This window comes from Bos javanicus, chromosome 2, assembly GCF_032452875.1.
Source record: "Bos javanicus breed banteng chromosome 2, ARS-OSU_banteng_1.0, whole genome shotgun sequence".
Taxonomy (NCBI): domain Eukaryota; kingdom Metazoa; phylum Chordata; class Mammalia; order Artiodactyla; family Bovidae; genus Bos; species Bos javanicus.
Window position 1 is genome coordinate 131764260 of NC_083869.1, and position 18430 is coordinate 131782689.

The window sequence follows — 18430 nt, forward strand, 5'->3', positions numbered from 1 at the left end:
AGTTACCTAGGTGACTCTAATATGAGATCACTGTGGAATAGCGAAAATAACCTGATCTGCCAAATAGTTTAGAGAACAACTTATATTTTCAAGTTTTTAAAACATATTTTTCAACTGCAAGGTGTTGGTTGGACACACAAGTGTGGCATCACAAATGGCACATGTTTTGAAAATACAGAGCTATGGAAGCAGGTAATGGGCGCCCTGTATAAACCAGGGGCTTGGGGTATGCTTCCTTTAGGAAGAGAATTTTAAACTGAGAAGTCTAAAGAATTAAACCGTTATGGGATGGGTTCAAGTAGACAAAATCATGAGTGCAAAGGAGATGCAGGGTATATTTGAAAAATGAAGCAAGAGTGCCAGGGATGGTGAGAGTTCATTCTCACACGCAAAAGTAGAATTTGAACATGACCTATGACAAATTAATCCAGACAAACACTTTCTGGACTAAAGGATGAAAAGTACTTTTTGAAAATTGCCTTATACTATCAATTCAGTAGCATTTGCTGGAGACCTACCATCACTGGTTTGTGTGTGTGCTTGCTTTCTTTTTTTAAAAATAAGTTCTCACTTAAGAATGGCAGTAGTTTTTCATCATTTAATGATCCACAGCCCCAAAATTTAGCAACACGGTGGACTGGACTAGCTTCTGGTTCTTTGGAAAGCAGTTTAAGGTTGCTGCTGCTGCCATTGTTCAGGCACTTCAGTCGTGTCTGACTCTGTGTGACTCTATGGACTGTAGCCCACCAGGCTCCTCTGTCCATTAGATTTTACAGGCAGGAGTACTTAGAGTGGGCCCCCCTCCAAAGTATCTTCCTGACCCAGGGATCAAACCCAGGTCTCCTGCATTGCAGGCAGATTCTTTACTGCTGAGCCACCAGGGAAGCCCATATCTAAGATTAAGGTCATTGAAAGTATGGACCTTAGACTGGCAGAATCAGTATCAACTGTGAGCACGTCAGAAATGCCCATACACAGACCCTAACCTACTAAATCAGAATCTGAAGGAATGGAAGGAGCCCAAGAAACGTTTAACAAGCTCTCAGGCACACTGAAGTTTGAGAACTACCGCCTAAGGAACACTTTGTATCCCTGCCAGTTTACAAAGCTCTTCACCAAAAGCTAATTAAAAATAACTGCTATTTGTAAAACATTTCAGTTCAGTTCATTCGCTTAGTCGTGTCTGACTCTTTGCAACCCCAGGGACTGCAGCACACCAGGCTTCCCTGTCCATCACCAACTCCTGGAGCTTGCTCAAACTCATGTCCATCGAGTCAGTGATACCATCCAACTATCTCATCCTCTGTCATCCCCTTCTCCTGCCCTCAAATTGCCAAGCATCAGGGTCTTTTCCAGTGAGTCAGTTCTTCGCATCAGGTGGCCAAATTATTGGCGTTTCAACTTCAGCATCAGTCCTTCCAATGAATATTCAGGACTGAATCCTTTTGGATGGACTGGTTGGATCTCCTTGCAGTCCAAGGGACTCTCAAGAATCTTCTCCAACACCACAGTTCAAAAGCATCAATTCTTCGGCACTCAGCTTTCTTCACAGTCCAACCCTCACATCCATACATGACTACTGGAAAAACGTATGCGGACCTTTGTTGGCAAAGTAATGTCTCTGCTTTTTAATATGGTGTCTAGGTTGATCATAACTTTCCTTCCAAGGAGTAAGCGTCTTTTAATTTCATGGCTGAAATCACCATCTGCAGTGATTTTGGAGCCCCTCAGAAATAAAGTCTGTCACTGTTTCCATTGTTTCCCCATCTATTTGCCATGAAGTGATGGGACCACATGCCATGATCTTAAGTTTTCTGAATGTTGAGCTTTAAGCGAGCTTTTTCACTCTTCTCTTTCACTTTCATCAAGAGGCTCTTTAGTTCTTCTTCGCTTTCTGCCATAAGGGTGGTGTCATCTGCATATCTGAGGTTATTGATATTTCTCCCAGCAATCTTGATTCCGGCTTCTGCTTCTTCCAGCCCAGCGTTTCTCATGATGTACTCTGCATATAAGTTAAATAAGCAGGGTGACAATATACAGCCTTGACGTACTCCTTTCCCAATTTGGAACCAGTCTGTTGTTCCATGTCCAGTTCTAACTGTTGCTTCTTAACCTGCATTCAGATTTCTCAGGAGGTAGATAAGGTGGTCTAGTTTTCCACAGTTTGTTGTGATCCACACAGTCAAAGGCTTTGGTGTAGTCAATAAACCAGATGTTTTTCTGGAACTCTTTAGCTTTTTGGATGATCCAACGGATGTTGGCAATTTGATCTCTGGTTCCTCTGCCTTTTATACATCCAGCTTGAACATCTGGAAGTTCACGGTTCACGTACTGTTGAAGCCTGGCTTGGAGAATTTTGAGCATTACTTTGCTGGCATGTGAGATGAGTGCAATTGTGTGGTAGTTTGAACATTCTTTGGGATTGGAATGAAAACTGACCTTTTCCAGTCCTGGGGCCACTGCTGAGTTTTCCAAATTTGCTGGCATCGAGTGCAGCACTTTCACAGCATTATCTTTCAGGATTTGAAATAGTTCAACTGGAATTCCATCACCTCCACTAGCTTTGTTCATAGTGATGCTTTTTTTTTTATTTTTTTTAAATTTTATTTTATTTTTAAACTTTACAATATTGTATTAGTTTTGCCAAATATCGAAATGAATCTGCCACAGGTATACCTGTGTTCCCTATCCTGAACCCTCCTCCCTCCTCCCTCCCCATACCCTCTCTCTGGGTCGTCCCAGTGCACCAGCCCCAAGCATCCAGTACCATGCATCGAACCTGGACTGGCGACTCATTTCATACATGATATTATACATGTTTCACTGCTATTCTCCCAAATCTTCCCACCCTCTCCCTCTCCCACAGAGTCCATAAGACTGATAGTGATGCTTCTTAAGGCCCACTTGACTTCCCATTCCAGGCTGTCTGGCTCTAGGTGAGTGATCACACCATTGTGATTATCTGGGACGTGAAGATCTTTTTTGTACAGTTCTATGTGTTCTTGCCACCTATTCTTAATATCTTTTTCTTCTGTTAAGTCCATACCAATTCTGTCCTAGAAATAGAGCCCATCTTTGCATGAAATGTTCCCTTGGTATCTCTAATTTTCTTGAAGAGATCTCTAGTCTTTCCCATTCTATTGTTCTCCTCTATTTCTTTGCCTTGATCACTGAGGAAGGCTTTCTTATCTCTCCCTGCTATTATTTGGAACTCTGCATTCAAATGGGTGTATCTTTCCTTTTCTCCCTTGCTTTTATCTTCTCTTCTTTTCTCAGCTATTTTAAGACCTCCTCAGACAAGCATTTTGCCCTTTTGCATTTCTTTTTCTTGGGGATGGTCTTGATCACTGTCTCCTGTACAATGTCATGAAAACATTTAGGCTTTGCTTTCTCGTCTGTAATACAAAAATACTAAGCCCTTTCTACATCTGCATGACTTGGTGTCATCTAATTCAGTCTTTGCACTAGCCCTCTGGTACATATGTAAGTTGGTACTGCTTGCTTTCAACAGTAGGGATCTAAATGCCACAGAAGTTTTGTACCTAGCAAGCGTCAGCGCTGAGACTCACAAACCGGGTTTTTTTGGAAGGCAGTGATTTCCCAAATATATTCTCTATCACCACCAGAAGTCTTTATTCTACACTTGGGAAAATGGTATAGTGGATATTCATTGGAGTATTGGAATTGGAAAAATATAGAGTCTTTAATGCAACCCTGCCTGGGTTGTTTCCTCATCTGTAAACACCATCCACCTCAGTAAGGTTGTTTTGAGGATTAATTAAAGGAAAGATAAAGCCCCCAGCATTCTTCCTGGATCATCTGGGGCCTGTCCTCCCTGTGTCCAAAGTTCTCTTTCTATCACATTCTACAACCCTAGTCATAAGGAGAAGGCAATGGCAACCCACTCCAGTACTCTTGCCTGGAAAGTCCCATGGACGGAGGAGCCTGGTAGGCTGCAGTCCATGGGGTCGCACAGAGTCGGACACGACAGAAGCGAACCCTAGTCATAGCCACATACAAAATTGCACTACAGTCCTTAATTGTAGATCATGGTTTGCCCATCCGTGTTTCTCTACTGTTGTGTAGTTCAAATTTTTTTTTTAATTGTGTTTTCCCTAGGATGCTCTGAAGTCTCAGGCTTCTCTTCTGACAGATAACAAATAGGAGATTTAGCAGCTTTTACTTTCCACTTTTCTGAGGATTCAATAAGAAAGGCATTGAAAAAAAGGTAAAACATCTTTTGGGGCCATAAATTAATGGTATCCTTTGCAAGTTACACATTGCCCTACCTATGACAGAAAGAAAAAATAACTAGTTTTTGCTATAAAACCATAACAAACTACTAAAAATACCAAGTACTTAAAAATACATTCTGGAAAAAATGCGTATGATGTCATATACAGCTCTGCCCTTGTTCCTAATGTTGGAGATGCTAACTACTTTGGATAAAGAGACAACTATGCTAGCTGGTTAGACTAAATCTCAGGATTTTAAAAATTATCATAGACTCAAGTAGAGTGTAAAGCAGAGACACAAAAATGTCAAATTTGAACATTTGAAATTTATGCCTTTTTGGTCAAAATGTTTTTTCTGTTGGGAAGAACAAAGACATCACTGATAAATCAAAATTTAAATTTTAAAAGTTGAACTAACAATCTGAGTCTCAATCTTGACATGCTGCTCTTTCCAAACTTCGGGCTGAAACTTTGACAACCTTGCTGCAAGTATTTCTGGAATATTCAAAGCCAGTGTTTTACGGTATTTTCCCTTTTTGAAAAAACTTCATTTTCTCACCACTGGCAGTTTCACTTTGTTTTATAACAGGGAAAGATCCTTTCTGTCACCATTTTTTTGGGACTCCAGTTTTATTTTGTTTTTTAACAAACAGGTCCAATTTAATGATTCTTTTAAAAATATCTTTTGTCTCCAATCACAAATTTTTATTCGTGTCTTCCTTTAAATTACTGGGTTTTTATTGGAGGGGAAATCTTTCTCTTTAAAGAAACTCGCTCAAACTTCCCCATAACCATGAAGGAAAGATGTGTTATGGTGACGAACTCATTTTGCTGGGTGGGACTAGCCTGGTTTAAACACTGAAGGTCCTGCCTCACACTAACTCAACCTCCTCGCGGCCGGTAAACCACGAAAGTCCACAACCCTGGTTGTCGCTGATCTGTCACTTAATCTCCTGCCACCGTCACAGGCCTGGTTCCCCTCATCTTCCTGCAAGTAAGATTTGCCCTTAAGAGTCACAAAGTAGTTGTAGAGGGAGAAAACAGTACTGTTGGCAAATTTGCTTCATATTAACTGTCAACACTGGATATATTTTGATTTTTAGTTAAGTTTGGCAAATCAAGACTGTCCTTATAATGTCTAAAATGTGGTTTTCTTGCTTCTGGTGTTTAAAAGAGGGGGAAGGATGGTTCAACACATACAGTTCCCAAAAACTGACATGAGCCGGACTTGAAAGCAAATCCTGTTTCTTTCCCTAAGAGATGCAGGACCAAGTGCCTTAAGGACCTTGATTAGCCACCTGTAATGACATTCCCAAGAGTTTTTGTTACTTTGAAGACTGAATTGTAACTTTAGCCAATATATCAGCCACTTCAAACTTTAAAGGACAGCTTTTAAAACTTACCCTCCTCAAAATGATAGTAAACTCTTGGCATTAACACTTTTCAGATCTCTTCAAGGAGCTAGAAACATTGACTCCAATTTAACACCAGAGGGCTAATGACATCTGGGACAGAGGCTCTCAAACTGTGAATGGCAAAATTAATGGATTTCATCCAGCATTGTAAATATATATATTATACACACACACACACATATATGGGGGGAGAACTTATGAGGGTAAATGTTATTTTGTAAAGTTTTATTTGGTTTGTATATTCTGATATATGATCCTTTATCCAAAACAATTGGGATCAGACATATTTTAGACTCAGAATTTTTCAAAGTTTAGAAAGAAGTGTTTCATTTTGAAGACTACTAGGATGAATAGAGTTAAAATTATTGTCACCAGTGAGTAGAATAAAGTGCAGCACTGGCAGAGGAGGATCCAGGGTTGTTCAGTTCAGTCGCTCAGTCGTGTCCGACTCTTTGTGACCCCATGAATCGCAGCACACCAGCCCTCCCTGTCCATCACCAGCTCCTGGAGTTCATTCAGACTCACATCCAGGGTTGTTACTTATCTCTAAATCAGGGATAAGTAAACTTGGCCTAAACTCTCTAAACTTGGCCTCAGGAAATAAATAATAAAAGAGAAAAACCATTAAAAGCGTAGCAGTGGTGAAGTGATATTAAATGTTTTATCAGCCTCCATGGTTTTTTGTGTGTTTTTTTTGGCCTAATAGTATAAATTGTTCTTTTGCCATCCCTTTTCAAGCTGCAACCAAATTTGAGAGTCATTTCCAGTCTTCCTGGCTGGAAACCAGAAAAGTCAAGTGACCCCAAGTCCTACTAGAACCGTACCTTCTTAAGGAACCAATCTCCAGCCAGGCTTTTGGTTACTTCTGTGTGAAATTACAGAATTGGCCTTGATTTGTGGGGAAAATAAAGACAGACTTGCTAGGAACAGAAACATCTCTTCCCACCAGACAATCAAGAATTATTCTTCAAACGTCTGTTTTAACACACAGTAGAATGTGAGTAAAATAGGTGGATGTATCCTTCACGCTCAACCTCATGAGGCAGTGTCATAGCTCTGGTCTGGAATATTCCTGGAACCTGAAATTGCTTCAACTTCTATCCTTATGCCTAAATCTCCAAAGTCACATTATTTTGTTTTTCTATACAAAACACAACCTTTTAGCCTAACAGACTTAAGTATCACTTAGTGAAGAATAGCAAAAAAAAAAAAAAAAAAAAAATCTATTGCATTGACAACAGGCCATGAAGTCTGCAAAACTTGCTAAAGTTTCAACAGGGACTTGGCGTCTGAAAAAATGGATGTTTTTGTCGAAAACTAGAGATGCTGCCGGAGAAGGCAATGGCACCCCACTCCAGTACTCTCGCCTGGAGAATCCCATGGGCAGAGGAGCCTGGTGGGCTGCAGTCCATGGAGTCGCGAAGAGTCAGACACGACCAACTTGACTTTCACTTTTCACTTTCACGCATTGGAGCAGGAAATGGCAACCCACTCCAGTGTTCTTGCCTGGAGAATCCCAGGGACGCAGGAGCCTGGTGGGCTGCCGTCTATGGAGTCGCACAGAGCTGGACACGACTGAAGCGACTTAGCAGCAGCAGAGATGCTGCAATTGCATTTTGGGGCTTTTCTAGTTCACAAAATCCTACATTTCCTCATGATTCTGGGACTCCTGAGTCATTCCTCTAACCTTGATGGCCCTGGGAAGTGTGAAGTCATCACAGAAAACAGCACAATTACTCCTTTTCTTTCTCCTAGGAGCTCCTCCTCTACGCAGAGTTCTTACACTTCTGAGCCCTGACTATTCAATGGAAAGCTTTATATTTCAAGTTCAGAGGTTAAAACAATGAATTCTCAATTATCAGTTTGAGGCCTATATGTTAGCTCTCCTTGATATTAACATTTTAAATATTTTAGAAGAGAGTGAAGCTTAAAAGGAATGAATGGTGCTAACTTCAGGGATTTTGATTTCAGTGTGAGAGGTCTCTTCTTGCAAGAGGGTCTAACTGATGCTCTGATCATAACCTCCACACACTCACTCCATGAGAACAGAGCTGCTCTTCAACTTGCCAAAGTTTATGTTCCCTCCAGTGCAGAATGTCAGACAGCCTAACAGCTTAAGTAAAGGGTACAAAAATCATCATGTAACTCTGTTCTCAACAAAAAAAAATGAATGATGTTTTTACTAGTATAGCTTAAAGAAAACCAAATGAGATAAACTATAAAACCATACCCCCATGGAATCTTAACTCAGATGCGGCTAAGCATAAAAATCAAAACCGACCAGATGTTACATTTAGCAGAGGTAAAATGCCTCAAGCAATATACGTGTCCAATAAAAACTTCAAGTCCTTTTTTTAAGTGAAAAAACACATTCAGACTTAAGGAAATGGTAGCTTTAGTGCCTAGCTGGGGGGTGGGGGTGGCGTGTGTGCAAATACCTCTGTGCACACGAAGAATTGCCTCTGTTCTAAAGAACAGAGTAAGTTGTGTGTGTGTGAAGCAAAAAATCTGTGTAAAGGTGGAATCTAGTTTGCTCTTATCTGTGTCAGCTCCTTGTCTGAGATGGGGGAAAGGACATTTTCGGGAAAAAGTATGTTTTAAGCAAATACATAAAAATAGAAGAGTCTTTTTAAAGGAGACAAAAGATAGAAACGGTGATGAGATGAACCCAACTCCTTGTGAACACGTTTAATGGGACACCAGGATGCCGGGGCATTGGTAATGCCATTGGGACATTAATGGTAACACTCACCTTGTAAGGAATTTGTGGTTGTGGTGACATTTTTATATAGCTGACTTTGGGACGGATGGAGTGGGAAAGCTGGTGAGACAGTTAAAGTGCTCATGGCAACGCCAGAGCCTGAGGACTGGCTTATGAAGTGCTTAAAATGGTTTGATAATAAAATCTTTAGGACAGGTACCCGCATTCGACTGCTTCTCACACTGTTCTGAGCCTCGAGGCTATTGTAGTTTACTATTTCTCCGTGTATTCAGGAACCAAGCCCCCTCTACCCCCGACAAAACACCTAGTTTAGATACATCGAATTTTCCCAAAATCGACTTTGAAAAAGTTATAACGTCTTTCAGCAGTAACGTACATAGCCTAAACATGCTGGTAACTAACGTAAAGATGACAATTCGAAGGGAATTCCCTTTTCAATCCCGACGTTTCCTTCTTGAGGACACTCCCTGCATATGTGGATGAGGGAGCCCGGGAAGACCCCTTCATTGACTAGAAAAGCAACTTCTACAGTTCTTTTCCTGAGGCATTCCTGCGTCCTGTGAGGAGACTTCATAGGAACGAACGTGAGGTAACTGCACACTCTCCGCTCTCTGGGTTTCTAATCATTTCGTCGTCTTCAAAGAAGGGGGTCGTTCTTGTGCTCAACTCGGGAGCGGGAAAGGCCAACCCCCTCCAAAGGCAGACGGGGAGCCGAAGTGGAAACTCAGGGACGGAACCCGAGGACACCGAAGCCACAGCCAAGACGACCGGAGCCACCCGAGAGGCGCCGGCGGCAGGCGCGGGGACACTCAGCGCCGCCCCGGCGTCCCCCGCGCCGGCCCCGCCCGCCTTCTCGCGCCCCCGCGTGCCCGACCAAGGGGAGGCGAGTCTCGCGCGCTCCCTCCGCGCCCGCGGGCTGTTGGGGGCGCGGCCGCCGGCGCGCGCAGGGGAGGGGGCGGGGCCGGCGTGAGGGATGGGCGCGCGCGCGGGGCCGCGAGCAGGGGGGCGGGGCGGCAGAGCTCGGCGGCTGGGCCTGGAGGACAGCGGTGGCGGAGGCGGCGAGCGGCAGCGGGAGCGGAGCCGAGAAGCCTCGCAGCACGCGGGCGCCAGGAAGGGGGGAGCGCAGAGGTAACGCGGGACGGAACGGGCGGGCGGGCAGCGGGCGCAGGCCCGCTGGACCCTGAAGGCGGGCGGAGAGACCGCTCGCCCGGGGCGCCGACGCCGCTCCCTGAGAGGAGGGGGGCGGGGCGCTGGCGTCCCCGGAGGTGGCGCCTTTTATTTATTTTTTTTTTTTTGGTCTGCCTGCCCCGGCCGCTCCGCCCCCTCTTCCCCTCCCCCCGCTGTGAACCGAGCCCCCTGCCCTTCTGGTGGAAGCCGCCTCCGGGGCCTTGTGGCGCGCGCGCGCTCCCGCCCTTGTTTTGTTTGGACCGGGGGGGAGGTGAGGGAGCGCTTCCCTGATCGCGGGCCTTGCCTCGCAGCGCGCCTGCGCCGGCGTCCTCCCGCCCGGCTCTGATTGGCTAAGGGCTCGCGCATGCTCCCGAGGCGCGCGGCGGGCCCCCGCCCTCCCCCCTCACCCCACTCCCTCAGAGGTTTTCGGAGCCGGTTCGAAAGATGCCGGCGGCGGTGACTGGCTGTGGCGGACCCGCCCCCCCCACCACCCTCCCGGGGTCCCCGCCCTCGCCGCCGCTGCCGCCATTACGGAGCTCCCAGCGGTGAGTGCGCGGGGGGCTGGTGCTCGCGGTCCGCCGCCTCCTGCGTGGCGCGCGCGCGGGCGGGCGGGCGCTGCCCGGGTCGCGGCGTCGGCCTTCCGGAGCCGGAGCTCGCGCTGAGCCCGCCGCCCTTTGCCTCGCCGCCTTCATCCCGGCTCCGCTCTCCTCTCCCCCACCCCCCGCCTTGTGCTCGGCGCTCCCCGCCTTTGTCTGCTGGTCTTTCCGCCCGGGTTTTCGGGCCCGGCGCGGAGTCAGCTGTTCGCGCCCCTGAAAAGCCGCCGCCGCCGCCGCTGCTGCTGCTGCTGCCGCCGCCGCCGCCACCCGGGACTCAGCTTTCGTTTTTACCCCCGTTCCCATGGCTTTCGTCGAGCTTGTGACTCACTGCTCTGTAGACGAGGTGGATTTAGTTAATATAGTCAAGCCTGTGAGTAGGGGCATTTGTAAAGAGCTGGAGGTAGGAGGGGTGAAGTGAGAGCCCCAGATCAAAGGGTTTTTTGTTTTTTTAATTATTGACCGCTTGTCTATGATCGAAACAGGGCTTCCCTTGTAGCTCAGTTGGTAAAGAATCTGCCTTCAGTGCAGGAGACCCGGGTTCGATCCCTGGGTTCGATCGCCTGGAGAAGGAAATGGCAACCCACTCCAGTATCCTTGTCTGGAAAATCTCATGGGCAGTGGAGCCTGGTGGGCTGCAGTCCATGGGGTCGCAATGAGTCCGCCACGACAGAGCGACTAACACTATGATTGAAACACCTCTTTGAGGGACAGTCCCCCCGCACAGAGAACGGCCAAGGTGAACTTGACCCCTCTTTCCATGTGTACCTTTTCTTTCTGCGCTTATGCTTCCTGACCTTACGTTACATTAAAAAGTGACAGTCTGGTTCGAAGTGCAGCTGGGAATTCCCCTGGGGCTTCACGGACAAGCTGACTTGTCTTAGAGTGACGCTAGACGTGGCTAGTTTGGAAGATTTGTTTAGTCTGGTATAGGCGTGAAGCTGTTAACGAAGTTTTAAATTCATTGCTCTTTTCAGAAAATTTAGTGCAGCGTGTTTCAGAGTAGAAGTAACATTTTTAGAGGGTAATTTTGGCCTTGTCGAATTGGAAGATTGAGGGCGATATGTTGGGAGGAAGCGTCCTGAACTCTTCGTGTATAGATGAAAACGCTCACTCTTCAGCCAGTTAGATCGTCCTTATCTTAGGAGGAGGTACCTGTAGTGTCCAGAGCATCTGTGTCCGAGACAAATACTAATTAAGTAATACTGATTTATTTGAAATACAAAAGTGGGGAAAAAAGTTTCCAGCAAATTATAGGCATACGTTTTGTGACATTACTCCGTAAGTCTGAATATAGTGAAAGACTTTAGATTGGGAACAATTTAGTGTAATCAGTGCAAGGCTAATGACATTATAATACGTAAGGTATTGGCAGACATTTTATGGTAAAATATGAAATAATAGTACTTTCCCTAAAATGCATGTTTTCAAGGATATCAGAAAACTGAAATACATTGTTGAACTCCTGCTTATTTTTCTAGTGCTTGCACTTAAGGTAAAGAAAGTAAATTAAAACTCTGAAATTATAGACTTTCTACTTTTACAACCTTTTCTTTATTGCCTGTATTTAAACAGCTTAGCACTTCCCTTGAAAAAAGCAGATCTTTGTATTGTTCATCTGACATTATACTTAAAAAACAAAAACAGATTCATGACCACAGGAAGTCCACACACACCACAGGTAAACTGAGATTGGTTTGTCACATAAGAACCCAAATGAAAAACTTACTCAAGTTTCGTTCATTCTTTCACTTTAACAAATATTTGTAGAGCACCTGTTTGGAGCCTAGTATGTTTCTTGGGCAGGAAGTATAGGGCAGTGAACCAGCCAGATAAGATCTCTGTCAGGGAACAAGTGCGGCAGTCTAAAAGTCTGATCATTCAGAAGCGCAGCATCAACAGTTAATAGGTACTTGTTAAGGTAGTTTTAAGTTAACCATCCAAATAGTTTTGTCAGCTCTGTGATGAACCATGAACTGAGGAAATAAGTCATTAACCAACCTATTATAAAGAGAGCCTTAAGCTACATGACCTTTATTAAGGAAATTCAGAGCTGAGGCAAACATTTCTTAATGTTTATATTGTTTTAAATTTTTATTTTTTAAGTGTTTTTTACACATGTTGAACATAGAAATAAGTACTGCCAGGTGTCATTGTTCATTCAACATTTGCCCTGCGGTTGGTTGGTTGGTTTGTTTTTTAATTTATTTTATTTTTGGCCGCACAGGATTTTTGTTGCTGGGTGCGGGCTTTCTCATGGTGGTGACTTCTCTTGTTGCGGAGCGCCAGTTCTAGGCATGTGGACTCAGTAGTCGTGGCTTAGTTGCCCTGCAGCATGTGGGATCTTCTAGGACCAGGGATTGAACCAGTGTCCTTGCATTGCAGGGCAGATTCTTAACCACTGGACCACCAAGGAAGCCCTCCCCCCAGTATTTATGCTGCACCCACTGTATGTTGGGCATGCTTCTAGGTACTGGGGATGCAGTGATGAATTAGTTCTAGCCCTTGTAGTACTTACATTCTGCTGGGAGAGACACATAATAAACAAGCAAATAGACATATATTGAGTTATAAGTGGTGTTAAATGCTGTGAAGAAACCTGAAGAAGAAAAAGAAGGATAGGAGGGCTTTCTGAGGGGGTGACACTGTGCTGAACCTGATTGAAATATCCAGGGAAAGAATGTCAGAGTGAGAACACAGCATGTGCAGAACACACACTGAGGACCAGAAGGTCTGTGTGTCTGGACTCAAGAGAGGAGAGTGATGGGGAGGTTTAAGCAGGAGAGTGTCAGGATCTGTTACTGTGGTGGGTGCATTCAGGAAGCTTGGCAAAGCAACTTATTTTTCAGTTATTCCAACCTGGGCATACTTACCAGACCTAATTTAAACTGATATTCTTGTCCTCGGGTCAATGATGTCGGGTGTCGATGGGCCATGTACTTGTTGCCCTGGTTTTGGTCAATTTTATCATTTTGGCATTGAGAATAATTTCTTTGCACCCCCACTCCCTAAAATTTGTTTTAATTTTGAGCAATTAGTAAATATAGAGTTGACTGGAAATGTTTTGATATTTTTTTAGTGTTTTATTTACAGAGAGAACATATATTCTTTTAAAAGATGTTCTATGAAAAGAGACTCTTAAAGGTTTTGTTAATTTCTCAGTATCATTTTCAGCCTAGCTAGTATTATCATGGGTTAAGAAAGATGAATTAGCAGTATCACTTTACCAAGAATAACCTGATGGTGAAATTGTGCTTATGAATGGTATTTACCTGTAAAATTATCAGATTTGTGTTTTTTTTTTTAATCAAGGAAAGTATATTACTGTGTAAGTGCTAGTTGGATGAGTAAGCAAGTTTATGTATTGAAATTTTTCCAAGGTAGACTTTTAGCTTTCACAAACCTAAAAATGCCCTTAAGTCCATTTTGATTAGAAAACAAAAATTTTTTTGCAAGTATATTTATTTTTATTAAATTTATTTATTTTTAATTAAAGGATAATTGCAATATTGTGTTGGTTTCTGCCGTACATCATCATGGATCGGCCATAGGTATGCATATGTCCCCTCCCTCTTGAGCTTCCCTGCCACCTACCACCCCATCCCACCCCTCTAGGTTGTCACAAAGCCCCCCCAAAACAACTTTTTATTTCTGTGTTTTATAGTTTTTGACATAAATTTCTATATGAGCATTTTAAGTAGTCTTTGTAACAGTTAATAACTATTACCTGACAAATTGAAAGCTCTTAAATTCCTAGACAAGTTTAGAGCCTAAAGCAGAAGTTGAATGAGTAGTCTCCTCTTGCCCAGTTCTTCATTAATGTTCATTAGCACAAAGATCTAAACACCTGACTGATCATTTTCTTTTCTTTTTGAGAAATTTTTATTATAAAGTGTCCTTGATTCTCAGATGAGATAAGGGGAGCAGAGGGTATTAAGTGATTAGGTAAATTTGAGTGATCTTACATAGATTTTATTTTTCAATATTTAATTTTGTTCTTAAGGTCTTAGAAGCATGCTTAATCTCTTAGGTGATGGTCTGAATTTGCTTTTCTGAGTCTGGAGGCTTTTAGACTGTTACGTTCTTCAGCAGTATTTTTGTCCTTGTATAACTTCTCTGATGGAGATGGAGTTAAGTTTGCAGTTAAGTTTCCTGACCCCTTTGAGAACATTAACAACATTTCTCTCTTTAGTAAAATGATCCTTGAGTAAACATAGATGAACCTTTTCTGGGTCTTGTAGTCTGTTCTAAGCTCCTGATAGTAACAGGAGACAGGATGGGGTTAGGGTCTTATGAGCTTTCTTGTCCTGGCTGCCTTTGTTCATGTGGAAGGTGCAGCGGCTGCTGTGGCTTGTGCGTTTGTCTTAGTCGCTGCTTTACACAGTGTGTATTTTGATAGTAATTTTTATCTTTCTGAATGATAATTGACCAAGTCATCTGTCATTTATAAGTTTTATAGTGAATTTTCCCCCCTTTGGATGTATATTAAATTTAGACGTTTTAGTTTAGTTTTGTTTCTATAATCTTCACACCAGGTCTTTTCTGTGCTTTAGGTTGATGCTTCACACTGAAACCATTAGGAAAAATCCTTGTGGTTAACAGCAGAGGCTTCAGAGTGTAACCTGTACTCGGGCCTAGAAATTATTTTAAATGGCGACTGATACGTCTCAAGGTGAACTCGTCCATCCTAAGGCACTCCCACTTATAGTAGGAGCTCAGCTGATCCACGCGGACAAGTTAGGTGAGGTAGGGGCTGACACATTCTTGAAGCTCACTCTTGGATCAGTCCCTGACTTCAGGCCCTGCTGGGTCCTTCTTGGTACCTGTTCCTTCCTCTGCTTTGGGGAGTCTGGGTTATGAATCTAAAAAAATCAAGTAGATACAAAGTTCTTTTCATCTTCCCTTATCCCTCAAACTCCTGAGAAAACCTCCAAGCTTCTAAATTTATTTCAAATCAAGTATAATTACTTACTTCCATTTGAAATTCTAGCTAAAATAAAACATTTTGAGAACTACTTCTTAAGAATCATATTTTCATTTCAAAAAAACTTGTTAAAAAGTAATTTGCATCAGATCCTGGAGTCGACTTGAAGAATTCTCCTACATCTTCTGACACCTAATTAGCCCCCCTTGAGAAAGAGAGAAGAGATAAATTGTTTTTGCATGTGTGATTATGGCCATTTCTTTTCTTAGAAGGTAGAAGATAACACCATGCCGATTCGTCGAGCTGTGAATTCTACCCGGGAAACTCCTCCCAAGAGCAAGCTCGCTGAAGGAGTAGAAGAAAAGCCAGGTAAAGTAAAGCAGTGGACAGCTTAAAAAGGCCAGCGTTTCTGCTCCAGGTTAGAGTGTCCCATAAATTCCCTTGAACGTAAGTGTTTGTGGGGAGCATTTAGAGAGAGAAGTGGTACCAGTTGGTATGTCATTTCTGGACCCTCTGGGCAAAGAAAGAATTTCATCTTGTCTCTGAAGATTTTTAGAAGGCAAAAATTTCATGTTCTTAGAATTAAAAATAGAAAGATGGTTGGAGAGAACAGAAATGGTCAAAAGTGTAGTAGCTTCTGGGCATACAGTGTCATGGGGAGGAAGACTGGGTGGAAGGCTCGACTGGAAGTCATGAGGAGGCCATAAGGGAGCAAATGGGTGATTAAAGTGTTGGTTTGTAACCTTGGTGTTGGTGGAGAGAAGATTAGCCAGATAGAGCTGGAAACATAGTAAATCAAGAAAAAGGTAGAACTATCGATCTGGAGTATTTGTGCTCCTTTCTTCAAGTGTAACTGCTTTTCTTGTTCTTTTCGTGACCTTTTTCTCTCTCTTCTTTGCCAGGGTGGAGCACATGGTGCTGCCCATGTTACAACTATTAGAACTGAATATTTGCTGACCAGCATATATTATGAATAAAATAAACCATGCACCTTTGTTGCCTTTATCATTGGTGCACCAGAGATATACTCTGCTGCAGCTAAGCCTGAGTTTTGGCTCAGTATCCTCAGATGAATACTATAAGCATCTTGGGTACTCTGGCCTAAGGCAGTGAGGAGACAAGGGAATTAGCATATTTAAAAAAATAGTTGCTGGTGAGTTGGAGGGAAGGTTATTTTGTCCAGCACTGGGATAAACCACTTGATGGCCTACCTTAATCCGCATTTAACAGCCAGCTGAAGTCACTGATAACACGAGTTTTCAGAATACACGAGTGTTTAGATGTAAGAGGTATTAAGAAAGTCAACCAAGAATTTATAAAGGACCAATAAAAGACTTCACAAGTTCTGTTTATCCGTCTTATCTCTGTCCTTTTATATAGTATTTTGTATATGAAAATGATTGGACTTCACTCATGTTTTAAATTTTATAAATCTGAAAAGATAGAATAGTTTAATGAGTTGGAAATAATGTCTCATATGTAATACATACTCATTATCAGCTGAGCACCTGAACCTTTATTAAATTGTAAACTTTTAAGAGAAAATAAGGTGAAATTTAATTTGTAGCTCTGTTGTTACAGCGAAAGTGTTAGTCGCCCAATTGTGTCTGACTCTTGGTGACCCCATGGACTGTAGCTGGCCAGACTCCTCATTCTGTGGAGTTCTCCAGGCAAGAATACTGGAGTGGGTTGCCATGCCCGTCTCCAGGGAGTTGTCCCCACCCAGGGGTCGAACCCAGCTCTCCTGCATTGCAGGCTGATTCTTTACCATTTGAGAAAGCTCAGTATACACTCTGAGCTTTTCCATTTTTTAAAGTAAGGCAATGGAAAAATCAGTAAACATGACAGTTGTTACACAGCCAGTTTGGTGGGACAGTTAGGCAGGCCAAATAGTTGAGACAAAGGGCAGGAAAAGGTGCATCAAGATTAAAAAAATACATATTTTGTAGTTATCTGTATCACCAGATACCATTGTTAAAGTTCTAGCCTTAGTATTTGCCAAACAGCTATAGAAGCAGCAGAAGAGGCCAAAGGAGGCTGGGAATCACAGTATGCAAGTGCTGGCCTACAGGTTTTCCCTAAACCATTTTATACAATGTTTATAACAACCCTGTGAGGTAAGAGTACTCAGAAGTGTCAAAGAACTTGCCCCAAGATAATGTGAACTAGAACATTAGAAGCTCTGAAATTGAATCCAGATACATCTGATCCTAGAGCCTTGATTTTGGCTGAACATATGTAGGAGAATTTTTGACTTATCTGCATGTCTGGTTGAAGAGCATAATCCAGGATGATTTACAAATTACAATTGAGTGTCCTGAAATTTGAGCTTTACTGGTGGCTCAGAATCCACCTGCCCATGCAGGAGACTTGGGTTCGCTCACTGGGTCGGGATGACCCACTAGAGAAGGAAATACTTATGTGAGGGCCCCAAAGAAGTCTTCATTATGCTAGTAATGAGTTCACGTAATTTAAATGACCAAACTCTTCAAGCATATCCTTTTTTTCTTTTTGCCTGATTTTGGCCCCTGACATCCTTCGTAGTCTCTGCTTAATCATTTCCTGGGATTCTGTTTCATAGTAGCTGCTCAAAGAGACCTCCTGAGAAAAGACTGACAGGCAATTGCAGACCTCAGTATTCCCCCACTCATATTTCTACCCTTGCCCAAATCATTTGACTTGAAAATTTCATTTTAATTTTTTATTATTTATTCCCTTACTAATACTTTTCAACTATAAAATGGCTAATTTCTTAATTATAAGTCTTATCCTTAATATTATGGAGTAGAACAATCAAGAGATTCGATTTGGGATAAAAGAGTTTCACTGGCTGTGTAATTTCCTGATCCTTTTCCTTTTCTCACATAATGGTTTGGATCGGCAACCCATTATATAGACAGTTTGAATGATACGAAGGAAAAAAACAGTACTCATAGACATTTACTCATTTTAGAGTACAACTGTTACTTGGAACATTTGACTTAACCTGTTTAAAGAGATGAGCTTTTATCCTTTTATTGACTCAGGCTCTAATGTATTTACTTGATGCAATTCTACTCACCTGATTTACTGGTTTATTTTAAGAACCAGATGTAAGTTCAGAAGAATCTATCTCTACTGTAGAGGAACAAGAGAATGAAACTCCACCTGCTACATCTAGTGAGACAGAGCAGCCAAAGGGGCAACCTGAGAATGAAGAGAAGGAAGAAAACAAGCCTTCTGAGGAAACCAAAAAGGAGTAAGGACTTAAGCCTTCTTGCTTTTTATAATTGAAGACTATATAAAGGAATATGGATCAGATTTTTTTTTAAGTGGTATAATGTTAATTTATGCTGGATACATGATATTTAGATTTAATTTTGGGGGAATTATCT

At 42.7% G+C, this 18430-nt stretch overlaps 1 protein-coding gene across 9 annotated transcripts in view; it reads left to right on the forward strand.

Annotated features, from left to right (window-relative positions):
• Window positions 1-9411: 9411 nt before the first annotated feature.
• HP1BP3 (heterochromatin protein 1 binding protein 3) overlaps window positions 9412-18430 on the forward strand; it is a 39212-nt gene continuing 30193 nt past the window's right edge. For 3 of the 9 annotated variants that reach the window (XR_009731999.1, XM_061394191.1, XM_061394237.1), the window contains exons 1-5: window positions 9412-9500; window positions 13629-13683; window positions 14686-14878; window positions 15326-15425; window positions 18141-18294. Coding sequence is in view for 8 of the 9 variants with exons in the window: in XM_061394191.1 (XP_061250175.1) it covers window positions 14783-14878; window positions 15326-15425; window positions 18141-18294 (350 nt within the window). In the remaining variant the exon portion in view is untranslated. Of the gene's footprint in view, window positions 9501-10003; window positions 10085-10415; window positions 10506-13628; window positions 13684-14685; window positions 14879-15325; window positions 15426-18140; window positions 18295-18430 lie in introns of those variants that run through there. The other 6 variants (XM_061394193.1, XM_061394192.1, XM_061394201.1 and 3 more) reach the window with 6 other exon arrangements.